The sequence below is a fragment of the Drosophila sulfurigaster genome, chromosome X (assembly GCF_023558435.1).
Source record: "Drosophila sulfurigaster albostrigata strain 15112-1811.04 chromosome X, ASM2355843v2, whole genome shotgun sequence".
NCBI classification, from domain to species: Eukaryota; Metazoa; Arthropoda; class Insecta; order Diptera; family Drosophilidae; genus Drosophila; species Drosophila sulfurigaster.
Window position 1 is genome coordinate 423985 of NC_084885.1, and position 22864 is coordinate 446848.

General features: G+C 37.5%; 3 protein-coding genes and 1 long non-coding RNA gene across 6 annotated transcripts; 2 read left to right on the forward strand and 2 right to left on the reverse strand.

Annotated features, from left to right (window-relative positions):
- Window positions 1–3582: 3582 nt before the first annotated feature.
- Window positions 3583–5069, reverse strand: LOC133848388 (sentrin-specific protease 8-like). Of its 2 annotated transcripts, none has more exons than XM_062283935.1 (2): window positions 4939–5069; window positions 3583–4872 (listed from the first exon to the last, which is right to left on the reverse strand). In XM_062283935.1, the coding sequence occupies exon 2, from the start codon at window positions 4814–4816 to the stop codon at window positions 3770–3772; it is 1047 nt and encodes a 348-aa protein (XP_062139919.1). In that variant the 5' UTR covers window positions 4817–4872; window positions 4939–5069; the 3' UTR covers window positions 3583–3769. The 2 variants fall into 2 exon arrangements, with proteins under 2 accessions (XP_062139919.1, XP_062139917.1); XM_062283933.1 differs by having other exon boundaries at window positions 3583–4887; window positions 4939–5058.
- Window positions 5070–6501: 1432 nt separating this feature from the next.
- LOC133848325 (protein deadlock-like) lies at window positions 6502–9797 on the forward strand. 2 transcript variants are annotated; one of them, XM_062283828.1, is made up of 3 exons: window positions 6502–6759; window positions 6818–7087; window positions 7320–9797. In XM_062283828.1, exons 1-3 carry the CDS (start codon window positions 6610–6612, stop codon window positions 9573–9575), a joined length of 2676 nt encoding a protein of 891 aa, XP_062139812.1. In that variant the 5' UTR covers window positions 6502–6609; the 3' UTR covers window positions 9576–9797. The 2 variants fall into 2 exon arrangements, with proteins under 2 accessions (XP_062139812.1, XP_062139813.1); XM_062283829.1 differs by having other exon boundaries at window positions 6505–6759; window positions 6818–6853; window positions 8253–9797.
- A 372-nt stretch (window positions 9798–10169) lies between these two features.
- On the reverse strand, window positions 10170–11779 carry LOC133847636 (ATP-dependent RNA helicase DDX47-like). The gene is given in 4 exon segments (XM_062282806.1): window positions 10170–10990; window positions 11213–11471; window positions 11538–11569; window positions 11572–11779. Coding segments are annotated over 4 exon segments (1296 nt in total). The 5' UTR covers window positions 11756–11779.
- Window positions 11780–15954: 4175 nt separating this feature from the next.
- Window positions 15955–16667, forward strand: LOC133849204 (uncharacterized). The gene is made up of 3 exons (XR_009895343.1): window positions 15955–15995; window positions 16332–16504; window positions 16587–16667. It is a non-coding gene; the product is annotated as an uncharacterized LOC133849204 (long non-coding RNA).
- Window positions 16668–22864: the final 6197 nt, after the last annotated feature.

Sequence of the window (22864 nt, forward strand, 5' to 3'; positions counted from 1 at the left end):
CCTTTATTTTAATACCTTGGCCACAACTTTCAGCATAATAATAAACTCTAAAGTTAGGTAATCAACTATTTTTATACTCACTACGTTTTAGGACAGACGAAGAGAGCAATATACTATAATTGCATGACTGTTTACATGACAATTTACATTTTAAAGTTGAAGTTTTAAAACTTTTTAAAGTATTCTAAACAAATTTGGTAACTGCATGAAATGTATGAAAATGGTTAGATTTTAGATTTATTTTGAATAAAAAAAATTTTTTTCTTTTTAGCTTAACTTTTAAGATATAATGTTGAGCAAATCACATTATTATAAATATATTTATTATGAGGTAAGCATATTTTCATTGATTTTTAAGAATAGTATTTCCAAGTCGAACATTTTCATTTCCCCTTTGAGTTCCCATTCTAATTATTTTCATAATTATTTCAAGCAATTGAAGTTAGTGTCAGCGTTGTTTGTGCAAAATATTGCTATGCCTGTGTGAATAAAATTCCAGCTTAATTTATGGCAAGACGTTAAAAAATTATCGCCATATAAGAATAGAATTACTCGTGCCACATGTGAACATCCTTTCTAGCAATTGTTCTCGATGTTGTTGTTGTTGATGTTGTTGCTGTTATTATTGCAACGGTTTTCGCCCTCTGTGGCAATATATCACTTCTGTGCACATCTGTTGCTCTGCTCCGCAGTTTGAAATTCGCAGTCTCAAAACGCTGTAGTACTCGTTGCTCATTGCTAAATTATATTATGAATTATCAAATGGCTATAACAAGTTTAAAATTTAAATATAAACAGCTAGATAACTTTCTGTCAATCTATTAATGTTTTCAAATAACATCAAAGGCATGAAAGATCTTCTATTTCGAAAAAAAAAAACCAAAATAAACACTAATCAGGTTTACTTGATTTAAATTTAATCAACTAAATTTTTTAAATGTTTCAAAATATAAATATATTTTTTTCAATACTTTGCTATCAGATCAAAACCTTGCTTACAAAACAAAGATTAGGTTGAATTGAGCTATGTATAAGTAGTGGACTGGCATTGGCCTCGTATTTCCCGCTCATAGGAATAGCGAACTACCCAGTTGTGTTTTAGTAGCAGACAACGTAGAAGAGTGATAGAAGTTGTATACCAGTCATGTCATGTGTACACACAGTCATTGCACATTATCGCTTCGTTTTGCCTAATATGCGGAACTGAGATTCTACCAGACTCGTCAAGTATCATGTCAGCCAGAGGGACATTTAAATTTCCCTCGTCTGTGCTGGGGAAATTTATACTTGACGTGTTTACCAGACAGTCTGGTGTCCAGGTCATCCGGAAAATACTGCGTTTAGATTCTAATGCGTAGTTATCATGATGATGATAATTTTCTACATTGAACTCTTCGGATGTATACAACTACTGACTACATTGTACTATAGAAGGTGACTGGTTCCGTACTTTATACTTGCCAAATGACGTCGGCTGAATCTCAACAATTTTTCATTTAGAATCGTGCCTTCAGCTTAGCATCGATCATCGCAGTTACATTGCAATGAAATGGTGTGCATTGGTGTGCGAAAAGCATTATAATCTTTGTCGTTGCGCCAGATCAGGAATAACGACAATGGTGAATGAGGTAGCCCTGGTACTAGCTGACATGATACCGGTAAACATTGTGGTGCATTAAGAAGGGGAAAAGAAGAAGGGGAAAGAAGGGAAGATTCGCCATTACCATATGGAATAACAGCACACTCACACTTCACCGTCACCTAGCTGCTTATTTCCATTTTCTGCTGTTGTTGCGCAAAGTATGTGCAGAAGCAAGCGTGTGCCATGTGTGTCCCTTTGTTGGTTCATGGTTCATTAGCCAGCAAGTCAAGAGTAACCAAGTGCGAGTATTTTGGACACACCAATTCTTGCGGTCAGAGTAACAAGTGCGAGCTTTAAAGCCATCATCTGCGGCTTTAAAGCTGCCAATTGATGCCACACGCTTCCTTTTGAACCTGTTGCGAAAAAACACACGTGCATGAAAATCGTCCCTAACCTAACTATCGTTGCTGAGCTGCAGGTCTACTCAGTGCCCACTACGCAGTGCATGGCACTAAGTATTCAGTATTGCCGTCGCAAGTATCGAGTACTGAGTAACAAATAACGAGCTGCAAAACACTCTTACGTTCCTGTGTGTGTTCTCAGCTGTGCTTGTGCTTGTGCGTGTGTGTGTGTGTCCGCGAGTGCCGTAGAGTGCTTTTCACGCACACGCACACAAACACAAATACACAATCATGTACATATGTGTTGAGTAGCCACTGACACACAGGGCAGCTGCGTCGTCTATGAAGAGCAAAACAAATATCATAAAAATCAGAAACGAGCGCACACACCGCACACAAGTCAAACAATAAAACAATAGCAACCACACAATTACCTGTTCATGTTCATCTCATGCTTTTCTTTATCGCTCTTCATCCATTCACCCTCCTTTCCCCTTTGCCCACATACAATTCGGTAATAGTCGACGGTGCAAATAATGCATGCAATAAATAACAACAAAATCTCCCGAAAGACGTCGCGCTCCAAATTGAAACTTGGCATCATTCTTGCGCCAAGCCGCAATCGTAAATACTCTTTTTTTTTTGTTAAAAAGATGAATGCTTTTTTGTTGTCTCACTTTGATGCCATCAATTCTCTTTTCCTCGAAAGCGTTGCTCAATCAATTGTCTTCCAATTATTTTCCCTTTCAACACAATGCAATTTCGTCTTCACTTCAAATTGCAAAGCTACGAGTATGCTTTTTATGCAATTTGGCAATTTAAGTATTTCTTTACACTAAATTTAAATTCTTGGATAATTACTTCTTTTAGTAGTACTTTCTTATTTGTTTGTCAATGCATACTTTAAGCATATGAAGTTTTCAAAATGTCTTTAATAACGTTAGGAAAGAACTTGGAGGCGACAGAACTCGTTGATTTCCATGGTACACACGAAGTGTCCGTTGAAGCTGAAACCAAACTAAAAACTTGAGACTAACGCAAAGTGTGAGTGTGATTTTCCCCTCTCTGTGTGCGTTTGTGTGTGTGTGTGCTAGAAGAGCATGCTGTGAATCTGATTACACGTAAAGTGCCATGGAAAAAATTCGATCACGTAAATTGAGTTTACACTTTACGGAGCAGAAGCAGGAGCCAGAAGCACAAGTGATTGAAGCAAGGAGCACGAAGCGAGCAGCCGACACCAAATAGCAAACAGCAAACAAAACATTTGCGGCAGCACGTGCATCAAAAAGTATTTACTGTGTTCTTATTTGCTTAGTGTCCCAAAGAGGCAAAGAGCAAGGTTGAAATGTTAAACGAAGTGAGGTTAGGAGATCTTCATGGCCGGCACATGAATCCCTGCTATGCAGCTGCACCACTCCATTCCCAAGTATCAAATAAATGTATTTGCAAGCTTTTTCAATAAATTGTTGCTTGATCGTTGCGAATTGTCACGCAATTCGGATGCTCTAGCTTTAACAATCGGTATGAGCAGGAAAAGAAAGGAGCAAACTTCTCCCTTACAAATCTCCCTCGATCAAAAAGAAATACCACATGAAAATATTATTCAATGTCATTTAATGTCTCTGTCAATATGCTGAGAAGTTGCTTCTTACAGTGTGTTAGTGTTGTGTGTGTTCACAAAATACAAACGCATTTTTTGTTTTAGTTTCTACCGCATTTTGCAGTAGTTGTTGTTGTTGTCGCTGTGTTTTTGAGAGACGGAGAGAACGACGTAGATGGGCTCATTCTAAGCGATGAGCTTACCCAGCGATGCGACGAGCTTGATTAGCTGATTGCGCTTGGCCTTGACGACATCCTGGGGCAGCGGCTGGACCCCATCGAGGCTGTCATACCGATTCACATAGTCGGTCAGCTGATCGACCATGCAAATGACATGAATGCCGCAATCGTAGTCGTTGGTCTGCTGCAAGCAGCGCTGGCAGCGGAAGCGCGCGTGCTGCATCTCCAGCACATCCTTGATGTTGTTGGACAGCTCCAGCGACTCACTTGAATTGTTGCCTCCATACGAGTCAAAGTGATAGAAGGCCTTGTCGGGTCGCGAGGCAACCAAGAGCATAAAGTGCGCCGTATTACGATCCCGAGTGCGCACCCTATTCAAGGCCATGAATATGAAGGACTTGCGCGTCGCCTTGTACTGGGCAACGAGCAGCGAGTGCAGCTCCTTGTCGTCCATGTACAGCATGCACTGCGACATCTCGGGCGTGAGGAAGAGAAAGTCATCGTTGGCCTTGTACTTGATCTCCTCCATGTAGGCGAAATAGAAGTTCACAATCGCCTCGTTGATCCAGTGCGGACCATGCAGCAGCTGCACATCGCTCATGCGCAGCGAGTTGCGGCTCAGTGCTGCCAATATCGGATCAGCGCGAGATGCGCGCGGCTTCCTCATGTTCGCATTGACGTTGAGGCTGCTGTTGCTGTTGCTCGAGCACGCGTTCTTGTCGCTTCCTTCGATATAGTTGTCGCCGTCATCATCGCTGATATTGTTGTTCTTCTCGTTGCTGCTGCTTTTAATGTTGTTTTCGTCTTTCTCGTTGTCGTTCTCGTTCTTGTTGTCGTTGTCGTTGTCGTTACACTTCATCCCACCATCACCCATGGCTTGCTTATCCATCTGGCTGTGGCCAGGCTTCTTCTTGCCATTGCACTCCGAAGCTGGCAACGACCTCTCCTTGCCCACAGAGACAGCAACTGGCACGCCAACTGGGGCAATGGTGGCATTCTTAGCTTGTTGCATGCGACGCTCGGCGCGCTTCTTTTGTCGTACGTTTCGTGGCATCTTTATGCTTGTTCGCTTTGTATTGTGTTGCTCCTTTTCCGATGATCGCTAAATGGCTTTAAATTTTGGGACTACAATTAATTTGACAGCAGCTCGGTAAATGCACGCGATGCCAAACTTACACAAAATTATACAGTATTTTTTGTTATGTTGAATGAAAGCGAAAAAATACAATACGAATTTCAAACTACAAATGAATCCCAAGCCGACTTGCGACACACAAATTCAATGGCAATGCGACGTTAGAAACTTAAATGTTTAAACTAAGTACGCACAACGTTGCCACATCGTCGAAGATGCTAAACTTTTGGCGGTGACAGCTTATCGATGAGCCTGTGTTAACTTTTTGTCGATTAATTCAAATGGGTTATTAAAACATAACATTAGTGTATCTATTTTCATAATATATCTAGCGTTTTTTAAATTGTCAAATGAAGAAGAAATTGTAAAATAGCGGCTAGCGGCTTTTAGTATTTTAACTCCGGCAACTTAATATATTTTTTTTTTAAGTTTGCGATGCCTCACTTTAATAGTTTGTTTAATTTTTCTCTCATTTAAGTGCCAAAAAAACATCGATAGTGGCCTATCGACAGCATTTATTTCTATAATTTATAATTATTAAATATATATAATAGATACCAAACTTTAAAAGAATAAAAATGAAATAGTCCCAGACAACGGAGATTAATTAAATTTAATTTTAACATTTGTGTTTTTATTATACATTTATTTCAATTTTATATTATAATAATTATATTAATATTATAATAATAAAATAAAAATAATATTAATATGTTTTTTTTTACCCCTTTTTACTTTTTTATGCTAAAATAAAAATTATATTTGTTCGATTTAGTATTTATAGTGATTAATTTTTGTATTTCATTTATTTATATATTGTAATATAGTAATAATATAAAATTACAGACCTAAATTTAGAGTAGAGTAGCGATGGCTACATATGCAAGTCTCTGACGTCTGATTAATCTATGAAGTAGTTACAAAATAAATTACAAATTAAAGCTTTAATCTTTCAACTGTCCTTATATATCTAATATGTACATAGATAGATATTATTATATTTATTTCTTATAATTATCGTATTATTTTATATTACTAGTTGTGCAACAAATATTTGAAGATTACATTTTCCATTTAAGGCATGGCTAAACATTTTTTTTGTTTGCCTGCTGGGTCACTTGAAACTATACTAGATGCTAATGCTTGTGCGTCAACGTCAAAATATACCAAAAATTATATGGATGATTTTAATTCAAACGCTAATTTTACGTTTGAACATTGAACAAAATGTGGTGATCTGGCAACATCCTGTTAGTTAAATGTACATATCAAATTTATTCACCGTCGATCAACACTTTATTTTATTTTATCGAAAAACCGATAGCTGCCAAAGCGAAAGTATAGAATCTAGTTTTAACGATTTTTTACATACACAATATAAAGAAATGAATGTGATTGAATGTGGCTTACGATTAGTTTGAACAAAATACGCTTTTATTGTCTGCAATAATAACATGAGCTGTCAACAATTGTAGCTCTATCTCATAGTCTCAGATATTCAATTGTTCGTTTGGTCGGACGTAGAGAGTCTCTACCCTTGTACTTTACAGCACTGAAATTGAGTATTCAGTTATCTGATATGAATAAAAAATATTGTTCATCTCTAGTTGATGACATAAAATTAACTTTCGACCATCTCTAATTGTCATCTTCCTTTTCTCATTTTCGAACGCCAACGTGACATTAAAATTAAACTATATTTATCAATAACGATGCGTAAACGTGACATTATTCGCCTTTGGAATCAGGTTGTGGACCAAACGGGCATCGACAAATACACGGACAGACAATGGCAGGAAATTTACGAAGAATTCCTGAATTCCATGTACGATAACAATGAACCCTATATAAGTGTTCAAAGTGTGAGTCTCTAAATTGTAATTGTGTAAATAAACGATAAAAATTGAAATATTTCTGCAGGTGGAAAAGTTAGTGGATGAGCTTGAGGAGAATATGGAAATTTCAAAAAGTTTGAATACAAGCTCCGATATAGATGATGAACCGCTGTCGGCATTAAAAAATCGTCGGAAAGATAAAATCAAAGTGGAACCAATAATTCCGTTAAGAAGATCCACGCGACGATGTGTGGTTGACAATAATAATTTTAATCAGCAGTTGGCGGATATTAAATTTAAATCGAAGCAGAGGCAGATGCATTTGAAAACAGAGATGGCAAAGCACAAGGATAACGTACGTAAATTATTGAATTATTAAGTAAAGAATATATAGAAGACCTACGAGTTTCTTAGATTATCGCTAAAACATAATGAATTGAAAATCGCAGAGATATTCAAATCGACTGTGCTTATGATTCTAAAGCCTTTACTAAAACTTATGTGCTATAGAAGTTCAAAGAAGCTTCAAGGCTCTTCAATTTTGTTGTCATTTGTTTGTTCTTAACTAATGATTTTCCCCGTTTCAGGGCGATCTTTTAATGTTAGGCACGAGCCCCAAACAGGAAAAGGCTCAAACAAAAAAATCAACAAACAATAACGCAACTAAAAAGAAGCGAATAAACTCTGTAAACTTGACAGAACAAAACGAAGCAACTGCAAAACGAATGCGCACACAAACTAAGCTCACAATTGAAAAAGGGGACCATAAGATTGATAAAAATGAGAAACAACAAGTGCCTGGCAAATCTAATTTAGACAAATTAAAGTCTAAGCCGCCTCGAATTAGGCGAGCGAAATCAGTTGAGTGCATAGCAAATCAGTTTTTTTTGTTACCACAGATAATGGCACCGACTGCTCACATGCCACCCTCAGCCAACAATACTTCAAGCACAGAAGAAGCTGTAACTCTAGAAGTTGTTGAAGCGGAAGATCTCAGTAGTCTAATGATAGTGACAGAGAAAGACAGCGAAAAAAAAGAACCTGTTAATGTTGACAAAAATGCTGACCAAGAAAATGTTGATTTCAATCAATTGGAGGCAGCTACAAACAGCTTAGCAACGAACTTTAATTTATTAGAACAGAATACAATGTTAGACGATGAGCTTAACTTAACACAGGAATCCATAGAAATATTGCAGAATAATATCCACTCAATGGAAATAAGTCGAACGATGCTACAAAATGATCTATATTTGTCCTCGGAGACAGGATCAGAAAATGCATCGATAGAACATGATCCCAACTTGACAAACTTAGCAGATAATATTGCTTTGGTCGAGCAAGACAATCTTAAAACGACAATACAACAGAATAAGAATAATGACAAAACTCCCTTAGAGCAGGACGCGTTATTGCAAGATGAGCTTAATTTCGAAATCGACTCGGACGATGTCCTTTTATTGAGCTCTTCCTGGGATGGCGGCATGGACGACAATGATGAGCGAAATTCAATTGTGAATGAAATGGATAGGAATGAATCAGATATTGCTGCTTCAATTGTTGACTCTATGAGTCCATTGACAGCACTTACTACGGCTGCTGTCAGTCCAGAAGCTACAGCTCATCCTGCAACTAATGCTGTAGAAACCAACATATCACTTAATGACTTGCGCAGCTTTCGTATTCCCAAGAAAACGAATAATCCAAAGTTGCAGCTTGAGACGCTGCAGGAACCACATAATCAGGCGTTGGTGAATGGAGAGCAGCAACAACGAGAGTCCGAGGAAGCGAGGCAACAGCCTGCTAACAACATCGAGCACAAGCAGCAACATCGAGTCGTTAATGGCAGACAGCAACAAAAAGATTCTTTAGTAAATGACAATCGCCAGCTGCCCAGATGCAATGCTCAGAAAGAACCGTTCTTCAATGGCAATCCACACCAGCCCACGATAGCTAATTTGCAGCGGCAAAAGCCTCTGAAGCCAGAAACAGAGATATGCAGGCCGATACGAGCAGCAGTTCCGGATGCAGTTCCCATCTTTGTACCACCTTATCAAAGGTCTGAGCAGCCAGCAGCGTCAAGCAGCGTGTCCAGCACTTTTACCATCTACAGGGGCATGGGACGCAACAGCGCCGCGTTTGACATCAAATGCTGGAAATATTTGGATGGTTCCTGCGCCAATCCCAACTGCAATCATCAACTCAGCGAGATTGGTGATGTCAGGCGTCGTCTGAACTCCATGACCAATAAACAACTTATTGACTGCTATAACTTCATATTGCGCCATAGGCTTCTATTTCAAAAGTATTTCGCTTTGTTTGCCACAATCTTTGGCAGTCGTCAGATGCGCAACTATATGCTCAGGATGATTAACGATTGTTGTTTGTATATGGAGTTGTGTGCACCATTTATAGTCGATATCTACGAAACGCTGTTACGCTTTCATATGTCATCACAGGTGACTGTCGCTCACCTAATGAAATATCTGTGGCAACCAAATGAATTGCTGCAATATCCGCTGTTAATCAACGAGTTGCTCAAAATATTGGCCATTGAATATTGGCACAATTATATGCCGCAATTGGAGGAACTCTTTAATACCCGTGCATTTCCTATTCCTCTGGAGTTCGGCAGTCGAATTGCCGAGCTTGCTGTGACCCAGAAAAATGAAATGCTCAAGAATAATGTATGTCAGCTGGTTCTTTTTACTCCTATAGAGGGCTCGTACTCGACTGTGACAACGGTTGCTCAAATCTTATACAACGATTGCGCAGATCAGCCAAATGCGCAACTGCAATTGCTGCTGCTTGCAATCCTGCGGTTTCAGTCATCTCATCAATAGCAGCAACAAATTCATTCGCAACAGCATCAATATCCCCAACAACAGCAACATTATTCGCCGTATTCCATTGAGCATCAACGTTTTCGTGATAATCAACAGCAACATCAATATTTTCGAGATCGGCAACAGCGACCGCAACATTCTCGTGATCAGCAGCAGCAACACTTTAAGCGTCACCAAGAGCTTCGGCCACGCACCAAGAGCTGGGTGGACAAACCCTAACCCAGCAGTTACGATCTTTCGTTTTAAAGCTACCTGTTTTCATCAATTTAATCACACACAAATAAAACGATATATTTCTTTCCAGAACATTTTTGTTGTACATTTATTTAAATTACTTATATGATTACTAATTAATTGCGCTTTTTTGCCACGATTCCAATTCTTTTTGGCACCGCCAGAGTTACCAATAGATTGATAACACTATTGGTGTAGATGCTTTCTTTTGGTGGTGTAAATCAAAACGCTCAGTTGTTTTTTATTCCTTTCATTCTTTTTTTATTTCGACATCTGTTCTGTTCCTGTGTTAACACTCGACTGACTAGTCGAACCAAACGTCACTTCGCAAATTTGTCTTCTCTTCTTTGTCGTTTTTTATATAACGGTCGTTCCAGTCGGATCGTGCCTCTTTTGGTTTGTCGTAGACTCTACATCTCTACGAAAAGGGTAGAGAAGGTAACTCCAGCGCCCCCCCTTGTTCTTATAGTTGTTATTCCCACCCTTCCCCATGGGTTTCATGCGCTTGCGCGCACCCGTAAACTGTTCCGAATCATCGTGGTCCCCTCCAGCAGCCGAACGCTTAGTGCCACCGCCTTTGCCACCCTTGTAGCCCTTGCTATCCTCCAGATCATTGAGCTCCAGTTTCGCTGTACGTTGTGCTTCCGCCACACGCTCCTGCAGAGCCATCACCTCATCCTCCTCGCATTTGTACAGAGGCAACTGTTTGCCCAGCAAATGTTCGATACGCTGATACAATTCAATGTCATACTGACTGACCATAGTGATGGCTTGCCCGGAACGTCCGGCACGCGCTGTGCGTCCCACACGATGTATGTAATCCTTACTGTGCGTGGGTATATCAAAGTTAACCACCACATCCACATGGGGAATGTCAAGACCACGTGAGGCAACATCGGTGGATATCAAAATCGAACGATTTTTCGCCTTAAATTTGTTGAGCGCTGCCAAGCGTTTGTTCTGCGACATCTGTCCATGCAACGGAATCGCAGCTAAGCCCAGAGCTCGCAACATCAAGGCAGTCTTCACAGTGTTGTTGCAAGTGCTGCTGAAGATCATGAAACTGTTGCCAGCCAGCTCGTTGAGGATGTGCACCAGATAGACGTCTTTGTATTTTACAGGTATAAATAGATAATATTGCTGTAGCTGATCGACAGTTTGATATTTGTTGGAGACTTAATGCCAATGCTGCTGCCTTAAAGTCAAAGAACAAAAACGTGCACTTTAACAGCATGTCACAAATATTTACGCCTTACATTCGAAAGAAGGTAGGGAACTCAGAGGTAGTGACGAATAAAGAAATAATACATTTCATATTTACGTTTTACAAACATAACATCATTTTAACATCATTGTGTTGGATTATTCCTAGTACTAAATATAATATAATTGAAACTCACCCAACGCCTCAAATTGTTCACCAATTTGGAATGCGAGTTCACGTGTTGGCGTTAAGACCAGTGCGAAATAACGTTGCGGATTCTCTAGTAATGCATGCAAAATAGGCAGCGCAAAGGCGCCGGTTTTACCCGATCCTGTTTCTACCAAACCAATTACATCCTTGCCCTGTATGGCAATTGGTATCGCTTCCTTTTGAATTTTTGAAGGCGCCTTCCACATTAGCTCATCACAAGCCTTGCACAGTGTTTCATTGAGACCCTAAGCACATTAAAAACTTTGTGGTTAGCATTTGCAGTTTGCTTGGTATTAACTTAAGTAACTTACAAGATCTTTCCACGTTAGCGCTTTGTCGCCATTTTCAATTTTATCCTCATCGGCCGCGGACGCATCGTCATCAGACTCATTTTCAGTTTCTTTATCGTCGCCGTCGTCTTCCTCATCCTCTTCCCCGGCATCTGTGCTTTTTTTGGCTCTTCGTCAGCACTGAGTTCTTCATCGCTTGTTTGCAATTGCGCTTGCTCGTCTTCTGAAGTTTCCGACATTTTGTTACATATTCTTCCAGTTGCCACACGTGTTCGGAGAGAGAAGAACGTGCTTGTTGGTGTGTGACAGACATCGTCAAGGGTGGCAAATTTCGACACTCAACTCACACCCATAAATTTTTTGAGTGCCGGTCAGACATCGTCACGGGTGGCAAATTTCGACACTCGACTCACACCCGTACTTTTAAGAGTGCGAGTGCTACTCGTGCACTCGCAAACCGAGTGAGAGATACACACTTACTCAAAATTATGCGAGTGCTGCGAGTATGAGTCATTGTCATACTCAGGCCTTTCTTGCACTTGCCTATTCGGCACCCGATCATTTTAGGCACTCGGCTTGTACACACTTGTGTCTTGCCGGTGGTTGTTCTTCGTGCAACCGATCATTTTAGACAAAATGGCTTGAGTCTTATGAGTATCTGTTCAAATTCTGAAAAACACCCAAGTGTCTTGCTCAGACACCCAAGTGTTTTGCTCAGACACTTACATAAGTGTTTGATCAGACACTCGGGTGTCCGGCAGGAAATGTATGTAACAGGTAGAAGAAGGCATCGCCGACCTTATAAAGTATATATATTCTTGATCAGCGTAAACAGCCGAGACAATCTAGCCATGTCCGCCTGTCCGTCTGTGTGTCTGTCCGTCTGTCCGTCCGTCCGTATGAACACCTAGATCTCAGAGACTATAAGAGATAGAGCTATAATTTTGTTTCGACAACATTTGTTATGCTTGCACGCAGATCAAGTTTGTTTCAATTTTTTGCTACGCCCCCTTCCACCCCCACAAATAAAAAAAAATCGAATAACAAGCTTAATTTTAAAGCTAAAGTTACCAATTATATACAATAATTACTATAGTAGTTATGTTTCCTACAAATTTGGTTGCAAACAGGTAAAAATTGGTGAAGTTATTAAAGAAATACTTTTGTATGGGCAAAAACGCCTACTTACTGGGGGTCTTAGTTACTTTGTCTGACTATCTGGTATATTGTGCCGTCTATGGTATATTTTGAATGCGGTACTATATCGATATACCACATATACCTTTTGGTATATTTTTTAAGTATTTTTGTAGTATATTTGGTATATTTTAAGAAATATACCGCAAAATATATTGCTTTCATTCAAAATGGGTAGCGGGTTCAAAACGAAAACGAAAACCGAAAGTGAAAACCGGAGCATGCCTGATAAAATTGTTTCCTTAAAGTTGTGAACAAATCACATTGGCAACTCTAAGTACAACTGCCAGACAGAAAGCGCTCAACTGCTCGATCAGCGTGTGGTGGAATCGAACATGTTGCTGCCGAGCGTTGAACTTATGTGCAGTGTTGCCATTTTAGCTAATTTATTGCTAGATCTAGCTATTTTGAAACTGCAAAAGCTATAAGATTTTGTGAAATGCTATTAGCTAGAAATCTACCATTTTTTTTCAAAGCTTCGGCTACTTTTGGCACTTTTTAAAAAGTTCCGATAGCTCTTTTACCGATACGATGTATTTTGAGGTTTAATCATAAAATTTGCATTATATGTTAGTTCGATTTTGTTTATAATTCATGTGCGAACTTAGTTCGTTCACTCATTAGCTAAATACAAATTGTGAAATTGTGAAACTGTGAAGCAGTGCTGCCAGTTTAGCAATTTAGTTGCTTTAGTTAATTTGCAACTTTTAAACTTAAAAATGCTATTAGCTACAAATTTAGCAACTTTTTATTTCGCTTTTGGCAATTTTAGCTATTTTACTTAAATCCTTATTATTATGTATTCCTTTTGTCATACACTGCAAAAATTGCGATTAACAGTTTGCAATGAAATCGGGGCTTGTATTTAACCAAGTGGTTCGATTATATGAGCTACTTGAGTTCACTGACTTGAAAAGTTACCTGCATTTCAAGTGTTATATTTGCCCCCTAAGTGTTAACAAAATCATAAAAATACGAAATCCTGTTTTTTTATTTTTAATTTCAAGATTTTATTCTTAAATTAATTAAAAATGTACAAACTTGATAAAGAATGTCATTTAAAATATTTAGCAATTTTGTTGGCTATTTTTTGTATAATTTTAGCAATTTTTAGCAATTTTTTTTTCTGAAATCCAGCAATTTTTGCTCCAGAGATTCTGGCAACACTGCTTATGTGCTGCAGTATCGACAAGCTGATCAAACACGTTTTATGCAAGTTCGATGCTGAACAATGTAAAGGATACTTAACTGGATCAAACATGTTGCACTGGAGTGGAAAGTTTGACGCACGTTGAATGGAAGATGCGAAGCCGCAGCTTTTGTGTTGCATTTCTGAACGATTTTTATTAAGTTTAATTTTACATTAGGATCTATGTAAATGGATTGACAAGCATGGAAAATGTACAAGATTTCCTACTCGTATGGTTTTATATCTTATTAAATGCCAATTCTAATCATTCAAGCTTGTCAAATCTTCAGACTGAGAGTTTTAAGGTTTTAAGGAGAAAATAAAAAATAAAGTGTTATTTAAAAGCAAAGCAAATAAATTACTTCGTAATCCACAAACGTTTCCAATTGAAAACCATATTGGTGCGTACATTGATAACAATACCCAGTCGAAAAATGAAACCTTACAATGGACGGCAACGGAATGTCAGAGAAATGTCCCATTCGTACATTAAAGAAGAGAAACGAGAGGGTGCAAGGCAGCACATGCAACGTTGCCCACTGGTCAAACACAATTGGGACCGCAATAGCATTTTTGTTGCTGGAATCTGCTGTTCGGCACTGGAAAATTGCACAGCAAACAACAGCAGAAGCAGCATTGCATAGCAGAGCAGAGCATGAGGAGCATTTTCTCGCTCACTTGGAATAAGTTTGCATGCAAACTAGGCGCCAAAGCTTAAGGAAAGCACAATGCAGCACTGCGGTTGGCAAGATTGCTTTGCGGCAACGACACGCATCAAATACACGCCTCGAAATCCCAAAAGCAACTGTCACTTAAAATGCAATTATAACCGAAAAATAGCATGGAATCAAGTGCATAGAAAGGAGCTGGAAGTTGAGTCTTGGACTGATTTGTTGAGAAAATCTTAAAAATACGTTCTAGACATCATTCTACATACATATGTACATGTATTTTTGTTATCTCTGCTAACCTAAGCCAAGACTAACCAATAACTTAAAGTAACGAACAACTCTCCTGAGGGAGAAAACAACTCTAACCAAAATTGCATTCGTACATACATAAGTATGTGCATTTATGTGAGTGTGTGAGAATGTCTGCATGCATGTATGTATGAATGTGCAAGCCATGTATGTTATGCTTGTTACAATGACTGACAACTAATCGTCAGTTGCAAGCTCTTTAGTTGGCAGTCTGATTGATGTCACCGCATCGAATGCAAATCTAATCATTTCACAAAGGTAATTCCAAAGACAAAGCAAACTTTAGTTGAAAATAGTTACCGATAATTTGGTATCGATTGCAGATTTTTTATTAATTCCATTGATTCCATTTCCGCATAGAAACGTATATACATATGTATGTACATATGTGTGAGTGTTTATCTGTTTATATAAGTGTGTCGATTTTACAATTTATGAGACATAACAAGAAAAAAACTACAGTCGAGTGTGCAGTAATTTTCTTAAAATATAGCTAATTACTATACCAGAAAAATAGTAGAATATACCAAAGGCTATATTTTGTATATTCAAAACATACTATAGAGTACTAAACATGCTAGATTGTCAGCAAAAGCAGCTAAGACCCCATAAAAGTAAGCATTTTGTGCCACACACAAATATTTCATAAATAACTTCTTCAATTTTCATCCGATCTCATCAAAATTTTAAGGAATCATAAGTACTGTAGTTATTATTATATGTACCGAAAATCTAGCTTCAAAATAACGCTTGTTATTCGATTTTTTCCGATTTGCGGTTGCGGAAGTGGGCATGGCAAATAAATGGAAGAAACTTAATCTGCGTGCAAGCATAATAACTTATTATAAATAAGTGCTGATAAAAAGATTATATCTCTCTCTTATAGTCTCTGAGATCTAGGTGTTCATACGTACAACGAACATGGCTATATCGTTTCGTCTGTTGACTATGATCAAGAATATATATATATGTATATATTTCATGGGGTCGGAGATGACTCTTTTTACCTGTTACATAGATTTCCTACAGGCACAAAATTATAATACGCTTCTACCATATGAGTAGACGGATATGAAAATACCCTACAGAACTGGGGGTGCCGATTGGCCATGGGTAAGTGCTTACCTCGCCGATTACTACATGGGTACTTACTAAAGTGACCCTATTGTAAACGAACGTCGAACCACCTAGTTAATAAATATATGCGTATTAAAGCATAAGTACAAAATAACGGCAAGCATCGCTTTTGTTTTTGTTATTTTGTGGAAAGGGCATACACAAGATTAAAGACAAAACTTCTATTAAGCTTTACATCGCTGTTTGTTTACGCGTCTTTGTTTTATTTTGTGCTACTCTTTTGTTCAAACGCAGCTGTGTTTGCTGGCTGACGAAAAATAATACATATATGTATGTATTATATGTTTAATGTGTAAAATATAAAATAAACAGATAATAAAAGTACGACGACAAGCAGTTAGCATAATGTATAGTTCTACAGTGGAAAACGACAATGTGGCTAACAAAGAGGAAGTGGAAATTATGACAGAAAATCGACGTTATGGAAATAATGACAGGGGATTGCGGCCCTAAAAAAGAAGATAATTTATTTGGTGTTATGATCGGTGAGTGTTTTAAAAGATATTTATTTAATAATCATTATCCACTTCAATCTATTAAAACTTTTTGAATCCTTTTTATGTCCAGGTTCAATAACTGAGGACCAGTCGAGAAAGGCCAAAAAAACGATATTTTAAAAACTCAAGTTGCCTTAATGTTATAAAGTATCCGACTTATTAAAAAAAAGAAAAATTAAAATTATATAAAAACTGTAATTGCAATTGTAAATTTTTTTAATTTATAATGGCCGACCCTTCCATGTGGTCCGATGTAAGTACTTACTTCACCGACCCTTCCATAGGGTCCCATGTAAGTACTTACTATACCGGCCGTTCCATGGGGTCTAATATAAGTTCATTCTTTAAATACCCTAATATGTTGCACTATTTCACTAGTTCGTGGATAATCGAGGTGGTGGCGATTGACCCAATTTGCGGACATTTCATACAAAAACGGAAATTAAAAAACGCATTGCTAGGTGCCACTTTGTAAGTAGTGGTGGTCTGCTGGTAAGTGCGTATTTCACCAGCAACGAACTATCGCTCAGAACTGCGGGGGTAGCTTTAAGTGCGCTGCTTTCATTAAAGATCAATTTTATTTTAAAAGTAATGCTCTCTTAGTGAATGTGTTTTATGAGTTATGTAAATTGGAAAGTAGAAAGAAAAAGAAACAAAAAATCAAAATTGTTCACCTTTAACAATTTGTGTAATTTTAAAACAGCTTTAAAATTAATATTAATATAAATAAATTGTATATTCATTTTAATATACATATATTCCTCAAAACTAAATATATATGTATATATAAATATATATATATTTGATATGCAGTGTAAGCGATTTTTTTAAGTAATTATACCCGCTACCCATAGGGTAGAAGGGTATTATAACTTTGTGCCGGCAGGAAATGTATGTAACAGGTAGAAAGAGGCATCGCCCACCCTATAAAGTATATATATTCTTGATCAGCGTCAACAGACGAGACGATCTAGCCATGTCCGTCTGTCTGTCTGTCCGTATGAACACCTAGATCTCAGAGACTATAAGAGATAGAGCTATTTTCGACAGCATTTGTTATGTTTGCACGCAGATCAAGTTTGTATCAAAATTTTGACACGCCCACTTCCGCCCTCGAAAATCAAAAAATAATAATAAATAATTTTCAAGCTACAGCTGCGAATTTTGGAATTTACAATAATAACTATAGTATTTATGAGTTCTGATTTGATTGCGATCAGATAAAAATTGTCGAAGTTATTAAAGAAATACTTTTGTATGGCCAAAAACGCCTACTTACTAGGGGTCTGAGTTGCTTTGGCCGACAATCTGGTATATTGTGCCGTCTATGGTATATTTTTAACGTGGTACTATATCGATATAACAAATATACCGTTTGGTATATTTTTAGTATTTTTGTAGTATTTTTGGAATATGTTGAGAATAATACCACAAAATATATTGCTTTTATTTAAAATGGGATACCCGTTTTCACAGTCGAGCACACTCGAATGTAGCTTTCTTACTTGTTTTATTTTGTGTTTTGTTTTTGTTGGAAAAACACAAAAATTACTTTGCTTTCGTTTACAATTACTATTGGATTGGTTTGCTGTTAAATTGTAAGTAAGATATCTTAAATGATCACGTTTCATCGAGTAGAGGCGCACTTTAAGAATTACGACCAATAATCCTTTAGAATCCCCAAGGACACGAAAGGATTAAATCATTTGTGTGGTACATACACTGATGTGTGTACGTGTGAAACGTGTCTGGGCTTTTGCGATGATGTAAAAACGGCTGGAATATTGTGTATAGTCAAATTAGAATATGCCCAATAGCCATCAGCAAACAACATCATCAAGCAACGGCAACGGCAAGGACGACGACGATGGCAAAGCCAACGACTGCGACAGCGACAGCAGCAACATGAACCTGCTCTCAACTCAACAAAATGTTTGTTGTGTTTTTTATTAACTCACGCGATATTTTTTATATGTGCCACGTTAAAATATGCATAACAACACCAACAACATTAACAGCAACAACAACGACCACAGTAGAGATATTCTGTGCAGTAAAAAAAAGCAAAAAAGGAAAAAAATTAGTGCGGGGTAACAAAACGAGCCGCGTATAAAAATGACGGCGTTGGGCCGTGTAAACGTTGCGGCTTCGGCTTCTTCAGCCAGATAAGATTCTAATGAAATTCACACACACACACAAAGATACGCAAGTGTTCGTATGTATGCGCAGGGTTTAAAGAGAGTTTATTGGGCAAAAGTGCCACCTGTCTCATTTAAAGTTATTTGCTCAACATTCTACTGGGCTGCGTACATTAGATATTTAATATCTAAAAATAACTTACACAATCCGAAAAAAGACTAATGCTGTAAATAGAATTTAAACCAATTATATAATTATAAGATTTACATATGAAGTCATTACGAACAAAGGATAAATGCAATGTAAACACCAATTACATATTTATGTTAGAAAATAAATACTTTTCTAATAACAAATTGAGAGCCCTAAGTGTGTGTATTCCAGTGATCAAGAAAAATGCATCTTACTTTGAGTAGCTTTAAAAGAATAATTGAAAAACATAATTTTTTTTCAATTTCTATATTCATTTAAATACTTAATATCATCATTATAATAATAAAATGTAGCCTATAGCCACCAGCACATAATAAAGACTAAAAGATCTGCTTATGGAAATGTTAGAGTATAAACTAACTTTTTTAAAAAAGATATTCTGAAAAAGATACAAATTATGCATTTCCAGGATTTATACATATATAGGAATTGTAGATGGCAGGTCCCCTGGATAACATGTATCTTAAGGATATTGAATAATAATAATCTCGGTACTAACATTTCGAATTTGCAATCAATATTTGATGCCTAATAAATTGATAATGCAGACAAGTCAATAACAACGGGAAAGGAAAAAACCTAGATCTAACATAATTTTTTGGAATTTTGAAATGCGTTGATATTATTTGCAGAATTAGTAAGGCCTTGAATCTGTCAACAACAGCTTCACTTACAGCTTCAATCTGATAACATATACAGAGAAGCTAATTTTTCTACTCGCTACCCATAGGGTAGTAAATGTATGTAACAGGCAGAAGAAGCCATCTTCGACCCTATAAGGTATATATACATATGTATATTCTTGATCGGCGTCAACATACAAGATTATACGTTATGTTCCAGCAAATCAAATAAACACAATAACAAGCGATCGGATAAAAGTTGTAGAAGTTATTAAAGAAATACTTTTGTAAATTAAATTCCCCCTACTGCAATCGAGTCTTAGCTGCTTTGGCTGACAATCTAGTATGTTTAGTACTAGTACAGATTTAGATATACAAAATTTAGTCTTCGGTATATTTTAGTAATGTAGAATATTTTAAGAATAATACCGCACTGTTTGCTCGTATTCAAAATGGGTAGCGGGTAACTCGAAGTCGATCACACTCCACTGTAGTTTTCTAACTTGTCGTTATTAATATTTTATGCTCATTTATTTCATTAACCGGGCTAACCACAAGGACCGTATTTGAAGCGCCACTGAAGAGGTGAAAAAGCTCATTTAGAAAATCAAAGACTGGTAAATATACTTAATAACAGTCAGCATCGTCATCGTCTAAAAGGATTTGATCCTCTTGACCTTACCTTAAGGCCACCCAAAAATTTCGTAAATAATCTAAAATTTTATTTAAATATTATTGCAAGATAGCTTGTAAAAACCTATTCATTAGTATGCATACATATGTACATATATTCCCGTTATCGTGAATACGTACATATAGTATAAACTTTATAGTACTGCCAACATCCAAGTAGTAAGGCAACTTCAACAACTCACAGAACATACGGTTTACACACTATACTATATATGCATGAACCTTTAGTGTTTTTGTTTCTGTTCACTGCAATTGTTTGATATGTGCATGTGCTTCAAAATTTCTCTTGCATACTTCTCAGCGCGAACTCCAGCAACTTTGTGCATGGAGGTATTACACGCAATGCGGATTTTGGCTGGCGCCAGTTTTGTTATTATTACTGTTGCTGTTGCTGTTGCTGTTACCATTTTGATTTGATTTGTTGTTGGACATTCTTGCTGATGTAGACTGCATAACTTTGGTTTGCTAATTAAATGCACACTAAAGAGAGGGCGGAGAGGGAGAAGCAGGCACACTCGAGTGTCGAGCGTTGAGTGTTGACTGTCGGCAGCGACTCAAATGAGTTCTTTGCGCCACCAAAAGTCAATTCAGGCAGCGCGCTGCTGAAACGTGATTGAAATAAAGGAGCTGACGACGACGACTCCCGTTGCCCGAGGTGTATAGTAACACACACACACATAGAAGCACCTGGGCACGTAGTCACTCGCATCGTGTACTTTCATTCGGTCGTCACAACTTGTGTAAAAAGCGAGTAGCTTATTCTGTGCTACAAATATTGCATATTATTATTATTATTATTATTATTATTATTATTATTATTATTATTATTATTATTATTATTATTATTATTATTATTATTATTATTATTATTATTATTATTATTATTATTATTATTATTATTATTATTATTATTATTATTATTATTATTATTATTATTATTATTATTATTATTATTATTATTATTATTATTATTATTATTATTATTATTATTATTATTATTATTATTATTATTATTATTATTGTTATTCTTTCCCTATCAGCAAATTATATAAATCACGCAAAATCATATAAAATGATATTTCGTTTGGGTAACGTCATTTAATGTCCAACAATTAGGTGAATATTTTTTGAATAACAAACATAGAAATAACAGTGTATTCAGCAGTCAACGAATCGACTTTATCTCGAGTGCCTGATAAATGATCCCAAAATGCGGTAATTACATAAGTGCCGCCGGAGGCCTAACTGTCAGTAATCTCAGTCTAAAAACACACACTGACACTTACACACACACACTCACACTCACACACGCAGAGTTAGAAGCACGCACACCTGCACATGTGGCACCCTCATTTCAGTCTGTCTGCTTGTTGGTGTATTCGTTTTTTCCTTTGCTTTTTTTCATTATAATGTCATCATTTGGAAGCTGAACAGAGCCCACAACTTGGAACTTTAACATATTTTCTTAGCTGATTTGCGTGTTTATTTTTTTTTTTTTGGTTGCGATACTCTCATTGGTGATTGGGACTTAAGTGGCAAACAATTTCGTGTACAATAGAGCGATTAAATCTAACACAATTCATTGGATTTTGTTTCTAATTCAATTTTTAATGGAAGTGTGCTTCCCATTCTAAGAACTTAGCGAGTTAATTCAGTGACAACTGAAATGTCTAATTACCGCTTGATAGAGCTAATGAATAGTTTATTGCAGGCACGTGGCTTCACCTGCGAAATCAGTTGAAGCAAAGGCAAAAACAAAAAAGTAAAGGTTTAACTGCGCTCATTAAATTTTACTTTGCCTTATATTTATTGATTACTATATACTTATATTTAAAACTAAAAAGATGATCGGGAGATGAAAGCGGCAAAGACTCTGCAGTGGCGGCGGACGAAGCTGACGAAACTTATTGAGGGGAGAGTGTATCTCCTGGAGATGTACTCCCGTAATATCGATACTCGCGTGAGTTATCGAGTTTTGTTGATCACGAGAACTGAAAGGGGTTGCCACAGTACCCCCCCTCCTAGAGTTCCAGTTGGGAAAGATACTTTGCTGGGAATCTGATTTGTCGTCCTGATCTTGACACTTTCTCGAGTGTCTGAGCAGTTGGCGCTGTCGTCTGCTCCTGTGTTGGAGGCGGTACGTCTTTGAAGATGTAAGCTGGTTTAAGTCGATCGATGGAAACCTTGTTTTCCTTTGTGTGGCCCTTGAGTGTAAAATATTTGTCGTGTTTTGTTACCACTTCGAAAGGACCCTCGTAGTTTGCTTCCAACGGGGTTTTCACTCGATCCACTCGAACGAAGACGTGGGTACAATGGTTTAGGTCCGGGTGGACAAATTCTTGCGGTGTATGATGGTGCACTGGCTTAGTGGTTGGCAGTTGAGACATGGTTTTGAAGAGCCTCGGTGAACTCGGACTCAGTGTGTTTTTGTGTGCTCGGTGCAAAAAATCCGCCTGGCACCCGTAGTGTGGTGCCATAAACCATTTCCGCAGGGCTCAGCCCGATGTCGCTTTTGATTGTTGTGCGTAGGCCGAGTAGGATTAGATGCAGGAACTACTCCAGTTGATTGGATCGACGCATTTTAAAGCAGCTTTTAACGTTCTGTGCCAGCGTTCGATCATACCATTGGCTTGTGGGTGGTACGCCGTCGTCCGCAGGTGCTTAAAACCACAAATTTTGG